General features: G+C 40.1%; 1 protein-coding gene across 3 annotated transcripts in view; it reads right to left on the minus strand.

Annotated features, from left to right (window-relative positions):
* Smarca2 (SWI/SNF related BAF chromatin remodeling complex subunit ATPase 2) overlaps positions 1-18,083 on the minus strand; it is a 171,819-nt gene that overhangs the window by 87,290 nt on the left and 66,446 nt on the right. For all 3 annotated transcript variants that reach the window (XM_070035677.1, XM_070035679.1, XM_070035678.1), the window contains exons 15-20: positions 15,949-16,112; positions 14,531-14,597; positions 13,796-13,906; positions 10,803-11,045; positions 8,899-9,012; positions 629-736 (exon numbers count right to left, since the gene is read on the minus strand). In XM_070035677.1, the coding sequence (XP_069891778.1) occupies positions 629-736; positions 8,899-9,012; positions 10,803-11,045; positions 13,796-13,906; positions 14,531-14,597; positions 15,949-16,112 (807 nt within the window). The remainder of the gene's footprint in view (positions 1-628; positions 737-8,898; positions 9,013-10,802; positions 11,046-13,795; positions 13,907-14,530; positions 14,598-15,948; positions 16,113-18,083) is intronic.

Raw genomic sequence — 18,083 nt, forward strand, 5'->3', positions numbered from 1 at the left:
GGAGGAAGGGAGGAAGGGAGGGAGGGAGGGAGGGAGGGAGGGAGGGAGGGAGGGAGGAACGAAGGAACGAAGGGAGAGAAGGAAAAGAGAAAGGGGGGAAAATGGAAAGGAGAGAAAGAAAATTTAGGCTTCTTAAAAACAAACAAAGGGCCATAGATCTTCTCAGTAATCTACACACTTTGTGGGCCCAAGCTTCTGTTATTATTTGGCTGTTTTTGAGTTAGACATAACATGTTCATGAGTCATTTATCTTACAGATAGAATTCCTTCTGGAATTCTATCAATCTGATGCCTTTGTGTCATGACTGTCTACTGTCTAGGATCCTGGCAGACCAGAGCATAGAACAGACGCTCAGGGAGTGAAACTAGATTTTAAAACTTTCTAAAATGTCACCCAACACTTAGGCAGAATGTGTTTTCTGCAGATTTGACACAAGCGCAGCTCACTGTTGGTAATAGGAACATGAAGAAGTGCGTTTGTGGTCTCTTGTCCTTCCCTATTGAAGGCTCAATGTTGTACTTTAACAAAACAACATTACTAGGGCTGGATGCGCTCTGGAAATATTCATGCCACAGCCTGAGAAGACGTATCGTAGCACCTTGAGTTGCACTGGCTTCTGCAACATACCTTCTTGTCTTTCTCAGAACCATCTGTGAGGAGGATTCCCTTGGCTTGCATATGACGATACAAAATCTTCTGCAGAGCTGACATGTCACACTTGATCACATATTCAACCTAGGGAAGGGACCGAGAAGAGCGTGAGGGGGACAGGCTATTATTCTCCGTCGCTCCTGGAGGTGAAGAGGAAGGCTGCTTGTTTCCATTCTTGAGTTCCCAGGCTTGAGGTGGGATAGTGGAGCACACCAAAATCTTCATGATAATGGTGAGAACCTTACAAAGTTATGTGTGGCCAGACCCGCTTCATTTGGTTTCACAATAGAGACAGTGAGTGACTCACCAACTGTTCAGTACAGGGAATTTTTAGCATTTCTCTGCTTCCCAATTACACCTCCTTTACATTATTAACAGAATAGTTCTAGGATTTAAAAAAAAAGTCATTGGCCATAGGATTTTTCTTGGTAGATATCTGTATAATCAGATGTGGCTACCCTGAATTCTAGTCTTTAGGGCAGACCGAGGTGGACATTATTCTCTCTGCTCTTGAGAAATGAGAGGATACAATGCTGTGGGAACAACAGGTAGTGGAAAGAATTAATCCATGGTTGTGCACAACTTTCAGGACAGCTGTAAGGGATCCCACGAGCCTCCTGTACTCACAGTTTATCACACACCTGCAAGCTTTATCATACTCTTTGTGCATAAAATCTGCCTTATTTCCTATTATTGTTTCTTCCTTATTAAAAAAAAATTCCAAGAATATAAATGTGCAATTTTCATAATAAACTTCAGATTAATGCCTAGATATCTGTAGAATGTGATTAAAAGTAAATCAGCAGGCTGCCTAATGTTTAATAAACTGATTAAAAATTATCCAGTTTTTCTCCTAGGATAGGAAAGAGGAGGTCATAGATGAAAGAAAGTTGAATATTCATTCAATTCTAACTTTGGAAGGAATGTGAAGGCTGGGAAGAACCACAGTAGTCTTAGTACTACTCATTTCAAAACAAGTTAGAGAAAGGCTTTCTCCTGTGTAGAAAACTAAAAAGAACAAGTAATCAAACCCATGAAAAACTTGTTTTAGTTCTTTAATAACCATCTTGCTCAGGGAGGACAAACAAATCAAGCTTAATAAATAAGCTGGGAGTTAGTAGCTTCCACCTATAATCCTAGCTAGACAGGAGGCTGAGATTTAGAGGATCAAAGCCAGCCAGCAAGCAAAAATTAGGACTATAGGTGTGGATCAAGTGGTTGAGCATCAGCCAAGCAAGGAAACTGATGGAATGGAAGGCCTTAATTCCAAAATCTAGTACTTCCAGAAAAATATGTAATAAATGAGTACACATTTAGTATAGACTTTGCATTTTGCATACATGATCATGCTACATGTTAAGAGTAACTCCATTTCCCTTGTCTTTCTTAAAGGAATTATTATTTTTGCAGCTTTATTGAGATATAATTGACAAATAAAAAATTATATATCTCTAAGGTGCACAATGTGATTTCTTTATGGATATGTACTCTGTGAAATGATTAGCACTGGCCCACTTTCTCAAGAGCTCTTAACTCAAAATGAAATTTGATCATAGTGAAGAAAAATGTTAAATATATTCAGATTTTAGCAAGTACAATGATAAAATGACATCAAGGACTAATATTATTGAGCTTTTTTGTGTATACTAGGCTTTGTGCAAAATGCTTATGTTCACTTTCTCATTGAGTATGCTAGTTCCGTGGAATGATCTCCTTTGTAGACAATGAATCTGAGCATCACTGAAGCTATGCCACTGGCCCAAGGTGACCTAGCTAGTGAAGAAAGCAATCAGGATGTGAAGCTGTTTTATCAAACCACACATCTACAAAAAATGTGTATATGTTCATTTATGAATTATATGCACACACTAATAATGCACTGATAACCTCTCAAAATGTAAGTTGCCTTTAGAGCATGGGACAACGTTAAGGACTGCTAATTTATATACCTATTTCAAGATTCCAATATGAAGATGCCCAACATGTTTATTCAATTCCAGTGTAATCACTCTATTATATGGCTAATGAAAACCCACAATAAGAATGTGAGAAGCTGGGTGCTGGTGGCTCATGCTTGTAATCCTAGCTAGTCAGCAGGTTGAGATCTGAAGATCATGGTTCAAAGCCAGCATCGGCAGAAAAGTCCATGAGACTTTTATCTCCAATTAGCCACCAGAAAACTGGAAGTGGAGCTCAAAGTGGTAGAGCACTAGCCTTGAGCAAAAGAGCTCAGGAATAACACCCTAGGCCCTGAGTTGAAGCTCTATGACTGACAAAAAAAAAGGAGGGAGGGAGAGGTAGGAGAAGAGGAAAGATGATCTTTCTTTGCTCACCTGTGCCTACATTTAGTTGATTTTAAATCTGTACTGCTTAGCAGAAATTGTTAAAGCCTTTATGGGACCCAAGGCTGTTAGTTTAGTTAAAAATCAGACCAGATTTTTACGTTGGGGATGTAGCTCAGTGACAGAGCACTTGTCAAGCATATGTGAAGCCCTGGGTTTGTGCTGGAGAGTACCTCAGACACACACATACACACAATTAGATCATTCTAAATCCATTCATCTGAGAATAAGGAAACCCATGAGATTACACAATATTCAGAAAATAAGCGAGTCAGGTAGTAAGGATGAATAGAGAGTCAGATACTGGGGGGCTAGTGGTAGAAATTCGTGCCTAGGCTTTCCTTAGGGTAATTTAAGTATGTGGATTATCAAGCATCTATTACATTCCAAGAAAGAACCAGCATTAAGATATGCGTCAATGTGGCTTAGTGTACTTTTCAAATGTTCTTTTTGGTAGGAGCCGTCCTAGAGTTTGAACTCAGAGCCTCGGGCTTCCTAAACAAGCTCTTTCTCACTTGAGCCATGCTCCCAGTCCTTTTGATTTTAGGTTCTTTTTAGAGTTTCATGCTTTGACCTAGGAGGGCCTCTGACTGTGATTCTCCTAGCTCTGCTTCCGGGTAGCTGAAATTACAGACATGCATTACTATATCCAACTTAGTTTATTTTATTTTGAACAAAATAGAATATACATGCACCAAGGCTATTACTAGTGAGTGTCCCCCATCCACATCCACGTACACCTCTATGTGTATACTGGAGACCTGGGCCCGAAAATAGCTAAATGCCTGGACCCTTCATTCTACTTCGACAGATGATTTGCCTTCCACTGCATACCAATATTAGTGCGAGTTGACCTCATCTCTAAGGCCAAGTTTATCAACCTTTCACAACATATCCCATTTCTGCAGTAATCCCTTTCACCTGGCCTCAATGCAGAACAATGCACACAGAAAGAAACTGATAGATATGAAGAAAAGGGGCAGACTAAATGATCCTAACATAGACACATAGATCAATACAGATGAGGTGACAGAAACTGACATACAGTGGTACCAACTTTAATACCAGCTCCCAAAATTTCATGGCACCCGAGCAGGATGCCGGTCCTATAGAAGGGGAAACTGGCGACTTCTTAATAAGAATGATTTTCCACTAATATAACAGGCTGTGGAAACAAGTGGGAATATTTTAATTCAGATTACATGTATAATAGAGGTGCCAACCTCACGTGCATGGTAATTATTTATTCTTCTCTCTGCCAAATTTTGTCCCTACAAGTAAGCAAATTGGTGACTACATTGGACAAGAGTCTCCTCTCATTTAACCCTGTATATGAATTTGAGCTTTATTCATAGTGTCTGACCACACACACTTTTGTTCTCTTTAAATTCCCATACCAAAAGGATGAAATGTTGTTATGACGAACCTGGACTACTGTGCCCTATTAGCACATTGTAACCTGAGAGTCTAAGACAAGATAATGCAATTTATGAAAGCCTCAGCTCCTCTCCCATAGCCTGAGAGGAAAGAGTGATGATTAATTATATTAGGGATTCCAAACTTTTATGTAATAAACAAAATCAAACATTTTTAAAAATGCAAATTGTATCAAAAAGCAGGATTGATATTAGGGAGGCCAGCCTCTCATTAACCTTAGACATTATATCCATATTTAAGGTACTTAGGTATCAATCTGTAAATAGTTAATTGCCTGGTCTGTTCTTGGTAAAGGAATGAACACAGAAGTATCAGTACAGCTAAATCGAAAGATCCATGTTCCTTTAGGATAAGTTGGCTTCTATAATCCCTTTTCTATAAAGGGGTGTTCTTTCCTGAGTATAAGGAATGGATTTTCTGCCAGCAGGCATGGGGTGAACACAGTATAATTTCTTTGGTCATTAGGTGTTCCATTAGCTTAGTATTACAACTGATTTTCCTCTGTAGTAGAGTTGCATTAGCCAAACTGTGCCCTTTTTATATACCTGTTTTAGTTTTATCTGAGAAAGTACATGTCACAAAGTGAAACTAAAGTTTAAAGTCAACACATCTATTAACACAACTAAAAAATATATTTAAAAACTTGGTGATCTCAAGTACTGACGAGAATATGGAGGGACTGGAATGCTTAGAGTCTGACATTAGTATTAAAAAGCAGCCTGTAGAGTATAAAACAATGAAGAAGTTTCTTAGAAAGTCATGGGTACACGGACCATATTAAGTAGCCTTACTTCCACGTGTGGACTTACACGAAACAAAAATCGATGTCTACACAAAAGCTATGCACAAATGTGTATAGTAGCTCTATCTAAATCATCAAAAACTAGACACCCAGGTGTTTCTCAATTCCAAATAAATAAACTATGATATCTTCATATAACAGAATACAATACAATAATAAAAATGAACCAGAGACTGGTATGTGCAACCACTTGGGTGACTCTCAAACTCCTTCTGGGAATGAAAGGCAAGGCACTGTCTGATTCCATTCATTCATCTGGCGTTCTGGAAAAGGCAAAGCTTTGGGGATGGAGAGTAGATTAGGAGGTCATATGGGGCTAAGAGCAGAAGTAGAGTTTGATTTAAAATGTAGCACCAGAAAAAAAAGAAGAAAAAAATTTAGGGAGGTTGTGCAATGGAACTGTTCTGTAGTTTGTGAACACTGGTTAAAATTCATAAAACTAGACGCTGAAGGGAGTGAATTTTACTACATATAAGTTAAAAATAGTATTGGAAAAGAATCAATGATTGCCAAGTATGTATGTAGTCTTTCCCAACCATCAGCCATGATTCAGTCCTTTGTGGATTCTGTATACAAACCAAGTATGACATACTCATTATTTGTGACTCGAAGGAAGGGAATTACAAAAGAAACCTCCTTATTCTCAAGGATAAGACAAAAATGCCAACTTTTCCCAGGTTAAAAAAATTCTAACAAGGCAGGAAAGGTTGAGAAGGGACACTGGCCAGGCTAGACTAAGAACAGCCACATACATGCACAAACTGACTGGCCTCTTCCCATCTCACACGGTTTACGGGATCAGAGGTGTGGAAAGGCCACCGAAAATCACAGTAATGGCAAGAAAACAGTGAGAAGGAGCTTCAGGTGGAACTCCAAACAGTAATAGTGGCAATATGAGTAGAAACTGTGAGGATTATAGTGGTAGCAGCTGGCACTAGATAAGTACTTACTATATGCCTTCCATGTAAACATTATATTGTGTTGTGAGCACTCTATCTATTTCTCACAACAATTCTGCAAGGTTATATTAAATAGTTTCCAGTTCACTGATGAGAAGAAGAGGCCCCTTTGGGTTGAATGACTTGCCTAAGTTCATGCAGTAAGATAGAGAGAAAGCATCTGAGGACCTGTACTCACTGATGGCAAAGCCCATGATTTTCACACCATCAAGTTGCTTCCAGAAATAAGATATCATGGATACCTTTAAAGGTACGAGCACCTATAAAAAGTATCCATAGACATTACATAGACATTACAACACATGGAGTACTATACACACCTCCAATACAATACTGTAATTACTTGTGAATACAAGTAGAGTTGTATAGGAGCCTTACTCTTGAGAATGTGTGTGTGTGTGTGTGTGTGTGTGTGTGTGTGTGTGTGTGTGTGTGTGTGTGTGTGTGTACGCGCGTGTGTGTGTTTACTATCCTTCTGGGGTACACGGGAAACGGGAATCTCTCTTGTGGAAATCACCACAGAATAAATTTTGTTGTTGGGTCTTGAGCTCAGGGCCTGGGAGCTGTTCTTGAGCTCTTTTGCTCAAGGTTAGTGCTCTACCACTTTGAGCCACAGCTCCACTTCAGATTTTTTTTTTTTGTAGGTCCTGGGGCTTGAACTCTGGGCTTGGGCGCTGTCCCTGTGCTCTTCAGCTCAAGGCAAGCACTCTACCATTGAGCCACAGCGCACTTCCGGTTTTCTAGTGGTTGACTGGAGATAAGAGTCTCTCGGAGTTTCTTGCCCAGGCTGGCTTTGAGCCTCGATCCTCAGATCTCAGCCTCCTGAGTAGCTAGGATTATAGGTGTGAGCCACCAGTCCCCAGCCATGAGTAAATATTTTTTCAATTTTTGGAATATTTATTTTGTACTCTTTCTTGGGTTTTTATTCTCAAGTTGTTGTTTTTTTTTTTTTTGGGGGGGGGGGTCTGGTCATGGGGCCTGAACTCTGGGCCTGGGCGCTGTCCCTCAGCTCTTCAGCTCAAGGCTAGCGCTCTACCACTTGAGCCACAGTACAACTTCCAGCTTTTTATCTTTTTGCTTATGTGGTGCTGAGGAATCGAACCCAGGGCCTCATGCATGCAAGGCAAGCGCTCTACCACTGAGCCACCTTCCCAGCTTATTTTTTTTTTAATATTATATATACTATCTTTAAGTAGTGTACAAAGGAGTTGCCATTTAAAAAAGCAGTTTATAAATACAGTATATCTTAATCAATATCATCCCTTTCGATATGTAATATAACACCCAAAAATCCTTACACTGAAAAATCCTTAACTTGCAAGATGTTTTTGAAAGACCTCTCTATATTATCAGTCTTGGAAATGAATAAAGAAGATTGAACGAAAATGTAACTTCTAGGACCTCAGTAATTAGTAAGCCAGGAGGTAATGTGAGGTGTCACAAGGCCCTGGCCAGTTTACCTATCAGTAACTTCACACCCTGTGAACAGAAATAGTGTTACCCAAAGAGAACACAGCCCATAGGAAGTCAAAAGCAGTGTCAACGGTATATAAGCTCAAGGATATAGTCCGCAGCAAAGTAACGTACATAAACATCTAGACTTTTATTAGGATAAAAACTAGGTATAAAACCTTATTTGGATTTCTTTTCAGACTATTAATGAATACGGAATTAATGAATAAGATTCTCTCATAGCAAACTGATCAACTGTGTATGCCATCTTGCTAATTTACTCTTTAAAATGAACAAGATGAAAAACTCTGCCCCCAAAATAGTTGTTACCAAGAACAACCACATGCAAAAATAAGACGCCTCAGAAGTGGCTCATCTAAAGAAAATCAAATAAAAATATCTCATGCAACAAATTATATACAACATATTCAAATGTGTATGGTTCCAACATATGATCATAGATATTAAAAAAAACTAATATTCAAATATAACCTAGAATTGTAGAGCTGAGGGCTCAAAGACATGGGAAAGCACTGAGACCTCTTTCCAAAGAGTTATCTGAAACAATATTACTTAAATGATCACAGAAAGTTAATTCTTGTGGTATAAGACAAAAGAAATGTAATCTGCCAAAACTATCTCACTAGAAGAATAATGATATCATAAATATTACATATTGAATAAACTTTCAGGAAACCTAATGGATGTTTTCTTTGCCTTCAAAATCCTAACTACCTACAACAGTGAACTCAATAAGGCCAGTAACAACAACAACAACAACAACCCCCAAAATTAAAATAGATTGAGGTGTTGGGAGGCATGGCTCAGGTGGTAGAGCACTAGACAAAAAGTGAAAGCATCAGGTACCAAGTTTAAGTGCCAGTCTCATACAGGAAAAAAAAAAAAAGAAAAGAAAGAAAGAAAGAAAAGAAATAAAACATATTGAGACTCAGAGAATTGAATAATTTTATAAAAATCTTCTGAAAAAGCTTTTAGAAACCAGGCTGAAAAAGTCTGTGATTTTTCTTTTCTCTCCAGCTCTATCAAACACAGAAGCACTTTAGGTTATTTTCAAAATAGCTGTAACTAAACTATAAGCCAGCTATTTTAGAAACACAATTTCAGGGGCGGATACTTCAAATATGCTCTCAGGGAGCAATCTCCCCCACGCCCCCCGACACACACACACACACACACACACACACACACACACACACACACACACACACACAAACTTTTGAATTCACAACATACTTTTTCTGGAAGCTGCGATTCAACTTCTTTCTTCAGTCTCCTCAATAAAAATGGTCTCAGGACCTTATGCAGACGTCTGATGATCAGGATAGTTTCTTCTTCATTTAAGTCCACCTATGAAAGAACCTTACATCAATTTTATTTTTTAAAGTAATCAATGATTTATACAATCAAGCTCTATGCTATACTTACTATGTATGTATTATACTAAATGAATCTTGCATACATTAAAACTACGCTTTATGCCATTCACATATAGGCCTCCAAATTCTCTTCACACTTGCCTAACAAAGGGGAATAAAATGGCCTCTAAATGGGTGTCTTTGTCTTAATGGCTAGTTGAGTAGAAAGTATCTATCCAGAAACCCAGGTTTTGTTTAGTAATGTTCGTAGTCCGAAGTTTTTATGGAATCTGACTGGCAATGAAGACTGACTAGAGATTAAGACAGAATGGGAGAAGAGGGATAATTAATGTGTTCCTACTTAAGCTGAAGCCTTAAATTAGGCTTTGGCTTGAGTTGACTCTTACAGAGAGAGAATGAGGGGACAGAAACTTGAACATGAAAAGCTCTATTTAACGCTGGTGGGTCTTCAAGTCCTTTTACTTCATCAGCTCCTCTCCTTTTCTCTGAACCGTGTCTCTTTTTTTATTGTGAAAATACTGTACAGAGGGGTTACAATTACATGGGCAAGATAATGAGTACATTTCTTATCAAGCATTGTAGCCTCCTCCTTTGTTTACCCTTCCCCGAGTCTCTTTTTAAATGTATAAAATCCCCTTTTCTTTCACCTTCCTCTTTTAACCTCTAGGGGGCAGAGTTGATTGACATTACTTTCTATAAATGAGCAAGCCCAGTTACCTGTTGACAAATGCAAATGTGCCCATAGGGGTACCTCAAGACTAAAAGGCCATAGAGTTCAAACATGTATGTTCCTATGACATTCTTAGTGGCTTTTCATTCTTACAGCTAAAGGATCACAAGTCAACATGGCATGTGCCCATTTCATTTTTTTCTTTTTCTTTTCTTTCTTTCTCCTTCCTTCCTTCCTTCCTTCCTTCCTTCCTTCCTTCCTTCCTTCCTTCCTTTCTTTCTTCCTTTTCTTTTCTTTCTTTCTTTTTTGGCCAGTCCTGGGCACTGTCCCTGAGCTTCTTTTGTTCAAGGCTAGCACTCTACCACTTGCGCCACAGTGCCACTTCTGACTTTTTCTGTTTATGTGGTACTGAGGAATCCAGCCCAGGGCTTCATGTATGCTAGGCAAGCACTCTACCACTAAGCCACATTCCCAGCCCCCATTTCATTTCTTGCAATGAACCATATCTTCCTTGCCTTGGAAAAAGAAGGTAGTTGAAGAAGTAATAATAACAAATTTGAAAAGAGCTATGCCAGGTATTTATACACACATGAATCAGAGGTTCTCAGTAGAACTTGAAAAGTAGTTGTGCAGACAATTATCATAAACTAGGTCAGATTTACAAACAAACCCTGTGCAGAAATATTTCAAAGGAAAGTTTAAGATTATAATGAGGAAAGATTTTTGTGTTCGGGTTTGTATTCATTTGATTCAGTTGCTCTGCTTAAATTCAACAAACATCTCTATGTTCATCTTCCTTATGTACTGGTGTAGTTAAGGATTTACTGGTTAGGAATATTCTCTAGGGGCCTGGGAAATAAGTTGGCAAAAAGGCAAAGGAGTTAAGATGCGACCCCGTAGGAGGTTCACAGGGGAAAATAATCCCTGGGTGAAACTGTTTCCATCCATAGATCAGTTTCAGAAAGAAAGCAGAACTGTAAACCACCCAGGGCGGCTGTAGGGTTCTTGTGGTTCTAATGATTTTGAGCTTCAGGCCCTTTGGTTTCATTTCATTGACTTGCAATAAAGAAAAACAAAAGTTAGACCAGTACCCTTTCACCAGTCATGGCAAATGGAGCATTAAACCACTGTTCAAATGTGCTGCAGCTCTTAAAAATTGTAGGGAGGAGGAAGTTGAGGAGGGCCCAGAGTTCAGGGAGCTTGTTCTGCAATGGCGTCCCAGTCAAGAGGATCCTTCTAGGGGCCACGTAGTGGGTGTTCAACACCTGAGTCAGCTTGCAGTGATGGTTCTTCATTCGGTGGCCTTCATCCACTATCATATATTTCCACCGAATCTGTAACATGAAAGACCATGGCGTGATGAGCAATAAAACAAATACAATGCCTCAGGAGAGACAAAGGGGATATGTGTGAAAGACTTAGAACTCAACTTCATACACAAGGTGTCATGATATTCCCACACACAAATCAATTTCAAAAACCAATACATTCCATGCATGGCAGTATGTGAAACCTCATGTTAAAGCAGCAATGTTTCTCAAAGACCAGCAGTGATCTTCATTTACTTATTTATTTATTTTGCATTCCAAATCACAGTTTTACAAAGGAAGGCAATTGGGCCCAGCAAAACAAAATGGCGGGCCCTCTGTCTGGATGTCCCATCTCTCCATCCAATGCTCTTTCTATTGACAGTGTGTTGTGACAAGGGCTCTAGACTTCAGTGCTAGGTTCCCTCTGCTCACAGGAAGAACAGGATGCAGAGAGCCAATCACAGAAGAAGTGAGCACCTGGCTTGTGCTTGCACAGCAAGCAACTACAGCTGAGATCCTCTTGGCTTCTTGCCTTCCTTTCTATCACCCTGGCTTGCCTATTGCTTTTATGGCTCGGTTCAGTGTTGGTTTTTCCTTTTGTTTTATTTCATTTTGTTTGATCTGGTCGCTGACATTAAAAAGTTGCAGTATTTATATAAAAATCTGAACACTCAGCTTCTTTCTTTAAAAAAGAAAAAAGAGAGAGCAAGCAACTAGCCTCCCTCAGTTCATGCATATTCTAGGACCCCTGTATCTAGGATCTAGAACCCCTGTTCTATTTTAAATAAAACTATGCTCACTGGCAGGTGATGCAATATTATGATTCTTCCATGTATGCCAAAAAGTTAAACACAACAACGCCCATCCTGAATTAATAGCATTTAAAATGTTGAGAATGCTCATGGCGGTCCTCTTTCCTAAGACTATAGTCCCTTTCTTCCCTCAAACCTTACCATTCTTCTTTCAGTTACTTCTAGTGAGAACAATGGGGAATGCTCCACTAAGGCTGCCCATCCCCTACACCCGGGTAGCTGTGGCCACAAAAAGCATCTGCTGCTCAGATGTCCCCAGCCCCTGTTGCGAAGCTCTTAAGAGAGAGAAGGTAGATGAGCCCGGCATTATACAGCGCTTGCCTTCCTCATTAAGTGCCCTGGTAGCACCAGGGGGAAAGGAATACACAATCATCAGTCAGGCTGGGATGTACAGGTAAAAGAAACGGCCAGGTTGTTTTCCTTCCTCTACCAACCTCTAAGAAAAAATGTTTAAGAATATTTAAAGTTGTACTTTCAATGGCTCCAAACTTTCCAACAGCAGCAAACGAGGCCTGCAGACCAGAATGTACTTAACTATATATTCGAAATCGACTTTCCTACCTAATTTAGCTTATGAAATAGTAAACAAGGAACCAGAGACCTTTGATTTTGCTATCGGGTGTACCACTAATTAGGTCTTCCACTTGGAAAAAATTATTACTCCTATCTGTAGCTCCATTTCTCCAGTAACAAATAATAGCAATGCATCTCGTTACCAGGAGTCTCCAATGAGTTTTGAAATACATATGCAGAAGACACAATATGAATTTTTTTTTAAAAAAAGGATCTCATATGTACACACAGATTCCCATAGTAATATTGGAAACACATCATTTCTGACATTGCCAAATTCATCTCTGAGTGTGAGGGATAGAACACAGCATTGTTGTCAGTGCCATCTCAATTATTAAACCTCCCCTGGGCACACATTTCTTTTATGTTATTTCCTATGATACCATGAAAGGAACTCTCAGTTCCCAGAGCAAAGGTTTAATGCAGAGATACAACAAACCCCAGAAATAGGGATTCTGTTCAATTCTGGCCATAACTTAGTTTCAGATTATAATGGTTTCAAAACACCACAGGGTAAAAGAAATTACCAAGGGGGGAAAAATCAAGTTTTCATGATTTGTTTCATGAAAGACAGTACTTACTTCCATCTTTCTATATGAACAATATTAGGAGACACCATGACATAAATGGAAGGAAAAAAAGCCTTTTATTTTGTGGCTAAAGGACAGTGTAGGACATACAAATGGGGGGACATGTAGGTCACTGAAAAAAACTCTTCAACTTTAAATAAATAGTCACAGGAACGGCCCTGACTAATTTGAACAATGTTTGTCCATTATTTTGCCAGGAAAACCAAAATCAGATATAGCACAAATGTCTCGGCTTGGATAAATGCTCAGATGGAGAGCCCATATGGAGAGATTCCTACTCGCCTTTGAAGACACACACACACACACACACACACACACACACACACATGCACACGCACACACACACACACGCGCACACACACACACACACACACACACACACACACACACACACACACAGAGATGAGGCATACAGTTACATGGAGAATAACCCAGGGCAACAAAACCAATTATTTCTTTCCAAGCATATAGGGCTGTTGGAGGGAAAAGTACTAGAAGGAACCCAGGTGAATTTTCCTAAACAATCTAAATTCACTGCCTATGACGGGATAGAGAAGAGTCTAGGATCAATCACATACCCCAAGCAAAAAGTAACAGCATGAAAAAAAGTAAAGCCTATGACCAAGACTGACGGAGGAGGGAGCAGGGGGAGGTGGGGGGGAAGGGAGAGAAAGACAGAAAGAGAGTAGCCACGCAATGATCACATTATACTACTGAGTATAATTGGGGGTGGGGTACTTTACACTCCATTGAGAGAATCCATAATTAGAGACAAAAGAATCTTTTCAAAATAACATACCTTTGCAAGAATGTGCTTGTCTTTTATAATGTACTCATAAGTAGTGAGAAGGACATTGAATTTGCCACTTCGTAGTTGGGGGACCAGGGAACGGCGCATGGCAGGGGTACCCTGAATGGAAAGAAAAATATACCGATTACCCAATGGGAGTATGTGGGTGCTATTTCTCATTATTTATAGCTAATGGACCCAAGATGGAAGACTCTTGAAGTTATCATAATGCTGATGTGCTATCCATGAAGAAACTCCAAGCATACTGTACACATCTTGACCCTGTCCAGACCATATAGAAGGGTGTTCCCACTTAAGACCAAGGCCGGGAAAGAAAGATGGAAATTGCAGCGTGTAGGAGCTGAGTGGCTCTGTTTCTGTGGGAGCTTGCAGCAGGCAGGCCTGGCGCCTGGGTAATTGCCTGACTTTGCAGGCACAGTAGCAGCCCACCGTGAGCCAGTCAGCAGCTCGCGGGATGTGCGATATTTGTCATTTGTATTACTCTCATCAGAAACCTCGCAATATGATAATTAACAATTTTCTTCTGCATTTCACTATCTGAAAGTAATTATGGTTTATTACAGTAATCTTCTTGGGATGATTAACTCTCACTGTTTAGTACATGATGTACATGACAAAACTTTACAACCAAATACAGTTCACAGATGTGCATATGGAAATGAAGGAAATAAGGGCCTACTTTTTTGCTTTTCTACATTTACATACAAATACAGCGTTTCAAACCTTGTAAGAAATTTTCACCACAGAAGGAGCCCACTTGTCAAATTCATATGTCCAGTTAGATAGAGTCCTAGAGAACAACATAAATAACACAGTAAAGAACAACATTTGCATAAAAGTCAGTGGTTAAAAAGATGTTATTTTCAGACCTTGCTTTCTTAAGAGAGGCTAGAGAATATAAAGGATCACCAACTGCATATTTATTTTAAAGGTGTGGAAATAAAAGATAAGTTAGAAATGAGCCACATGGTATGACAACTTTGCTTGTGCTTCATTAAAAAAAGAAAGTAACTCCTAGGAAAAAAATTAAAAATATAGAAAAGCTGGAAGCAAAAAAGAAATCCTAAATTTTAATAGAGTACAGCAAACAGTAATTGCTAAGGTGATTTGGGGACTTTTAAACTAACCATGTAAATTTAGAGAAAACTTAAGTCAGGAAAAAAAACCACATGGAGATATTAAATAGATCTGTCCTGAACAAATAGGGAAAAACACTGAAGGCTTTAAAAAAAAATCCTTGAAAGTATCACCATGATCTAGGAGAACATGCAAGACAGATAAAATGCCTAGGATTGTATAAGTACTGTGGAGACAGGTAATTCACATACAAAGGTCTGTAGGTCATCTCCATTGAGACACATTTGGAAGAAAATACAAAACGAATCCTTATTTGTCCTCAAGATCCAAGTTCACATCAGCACTGTAACAGATCCCAGAGAATCAAGCTGCAATCTGACACTCACAGCCACATTAGTGGCAGCCCTACGGAGCATCCTTCATTCAGGAGTGTCCCCTAAAGACCCGTGAGCGGTCAAGGTATACTGGAAACATGGTGGCCTTGGCAAAGACTGTTCTTGCGAAGCAACCAAGCTGCCTGTACACACAATGTACACACTAAGGTTAGGTTAATGTAAAACTCACATTCAGGATGTAGATCTCCTCTCTCATTTAAAAGATACAATAAAGATGTTCAGATATATAATCTTGTGATCACGCACATATATAAAATGTGTATCTTTTGTGCAGGTGTATATGTACACATACATTTGAAATGGAACAAGGAATATATTTTTTAATCTTACCAAAAAAAACTACCCACACCTCCTGCTTTTTCTGAGTCACTTTGGAGGAGATGACAAGCGAGCCTCATTATTCAGTGTACAGTCATTATTCAGTCTGTACAGTCGTACAGATAGCAATGTTAGCAACTGGTAAAAAAATCACTTGATCCAGTGCTTAACTAGCCATTAATAAGACTGAGGTGGGATGGGGTGAGAAATTAAAACCTTAATTCAGATTACATGCTCCTGGTAATCGTACTACATGCTAGGATTTTTGCCTCACACAAGACAGGAGGCTGGCCAAGCTAGGCAATCTACAACACACAGGAGGGTGACTGTGGAATGAATGACTTCACTTACGAGAGGGGGACGATGATGAGATAGGGGCCATTGAGTCTTTTGTGCTCCATCAGGTAAGTGATGAGTGCGATGGTCTGTATGGTCTTGCCTAGCCCCATTTCATCAGCTAAGATTCCGTTCAAATTGTTATTATACAGGGAAACCATCCATTCCAGGCCCTGGAGCTGAAATGAAGAGTAATTGCTTCAATTATCCAAGACCTGCACAGGTAATTAATACTAATACAACTCAAGTAAGGCTGTGACTTCTTCACTTCTCCAAGCTGGAGCCTGGGTTCCCCACCGCAGGCAAGTGCAGGGGTGGGGGGGTGGGCCAGGGAGAGGGACAGGGTGGCAGGGGAGAAGAAGGGAAGGGGGGGGGGGGGGAAAGCACCAGTGCAAGAAAGAATTTAAAATATGAGCCTGCAAGCATCCGGACTGCTTGGCAGGTGCTGAGTGTTAATCAGATTTAGAAATGATGGGCTGTAGCATACTGGTGGGATTTTAAGCAGCTTTGCTGCTCATCCCTACTTAGCATTTCACAGTATATGACATTCTAGAATTATAACAAATGAAGAAGACCCAAACCTACATCGATTCCAACCAATCCAAGGACAAAAAGCCAATGGGAGGATTAGGGGATGAACAAACCAGAAGGCAGGTTTGGCACACGGGCCACTGATCAATAGGGATGGCTTTCTTGGTAATGAAAAGCCTTTCCCCCCACCCTCTCAGCAAGGCAGTCCCGTGACCGGGGAGCCAGGGCCACTTTGCTGGGCTCTTGGGAGGACATTCTTGTCCTGGCAGAGAGAGAGTTTCCCGGCAGCACATGGAAACTCTGCCATGTGTGCTCCCAAAGGCAGCACACTGGGAGCCAAATGCCTGGAAATGTGTGTGACATCTATTTAAAGCATGAAAGTAGTGCACAAGGGACTCAGCTCTGGATCTCTCGTGTTAAGCGAGGAAGAAAGGTGAGGTATGAATGCAAAATTGCTACACTTCCTTCCTCCTATATTCCGTTTCCTTGCTCCATCATACCATCGATAGGATGAAGAATATATCTGGGTGTGTATGTACGTGCACACCACAAGTATCTCCATATGCACATGGTAAAGTCAATTTAGCTTGCTTGCCAATGAAGTTATGATTAGAGAAATGTGAATATCAATTAATTATTTTGGGAGTGTGTGTGTGTGTGTGTGCAGGTACTGCGGCTTAAACCAGGACACCGTTCCCTAGCTCTTTTTTTTTCTTTTTCTTTGCTAAAGGCTGGCACTCTACGTGAGCACAGTTCTACTTGTGGATTTTTGGTGGTTAATTGGAGATAATCTCATGGACTTTCCTCCCTAGTCTGGCTTCAAGTTGTGATTCTCAGATCTCAGCCTCCTAAGTATCTAGAATTTCAGGCAGCCACTGGCAACCGTCTACAATGGACAGAAAGTGAGTGACGGTGAGGCACAGCTCCTCACTGGGAAGCAGAAAGCGCCAAGTGTCACTCAAGGGGGTGACGCAGAGTGACGGATGACAGGAGGAAATCAGTACAACTCTAAAAGTGATTTACCAATGATCCCCAAATAAACCTCTCATATACAAATATAGAAACACTGATTAACAACCAGCTCAGGTAGGGTAAATGAGAAGAAAGCCACTCTGGAGGGCTGGAGATATGGTTCAAATGGTAAAGTGCCTGCTGAGCAAGTAGTGAAGCCCTGAGTTCAAATCCCAGGACAACAATGACTGCAATAACTGATACTCAGAGTTTCCTATCATGATGTTGTATCAAGAATGTCTTCAACTTTTCTCTGACAATTAAATATTCAAATAAAAATGTTTCAAAAAAAAATCCAATACTCTGAACCTATTGAAGATATCGTGATCTTTGGGAAAATGATAACTTTAACAAAGCCAGGGAATAGTCCTCCCAATGTGTGCAGGGATTCCTGGGGACCTCAAGATTCGTTCCAAACACTGACAAGACCGAGTAGATTTTCATAATAACACCAAGGTGTTTCTTGTCATTTTTACCATGTTGATATTGGCACTGTTGGTGCTACAACACTATGGGGAAAATCTGCTGGCACTTAGCAGCACTAGTGTGACTAGCAGACACACTCCCTCCATCCCTCCATCCCCACACGATAGGAGAAGGACAGGACC

This window comes from Dipodomys merriami, unplaced genomic scaffold, assembly GCF_024711535.1.
Source record: "Dipodomys merriami isolate MVZ:Mamm:240054 unplaced genomic scaffold, mDipMer1.0.p SCAF_26, whole genome shotgun sequence".
Taxonomy (NCBI): domain Eukaryota; kingdom Metazoa; phylum Chordata; class Mammalia; order Rodentia; family Heteromyidae; genus Dipodomys; species Dipodomys merriami.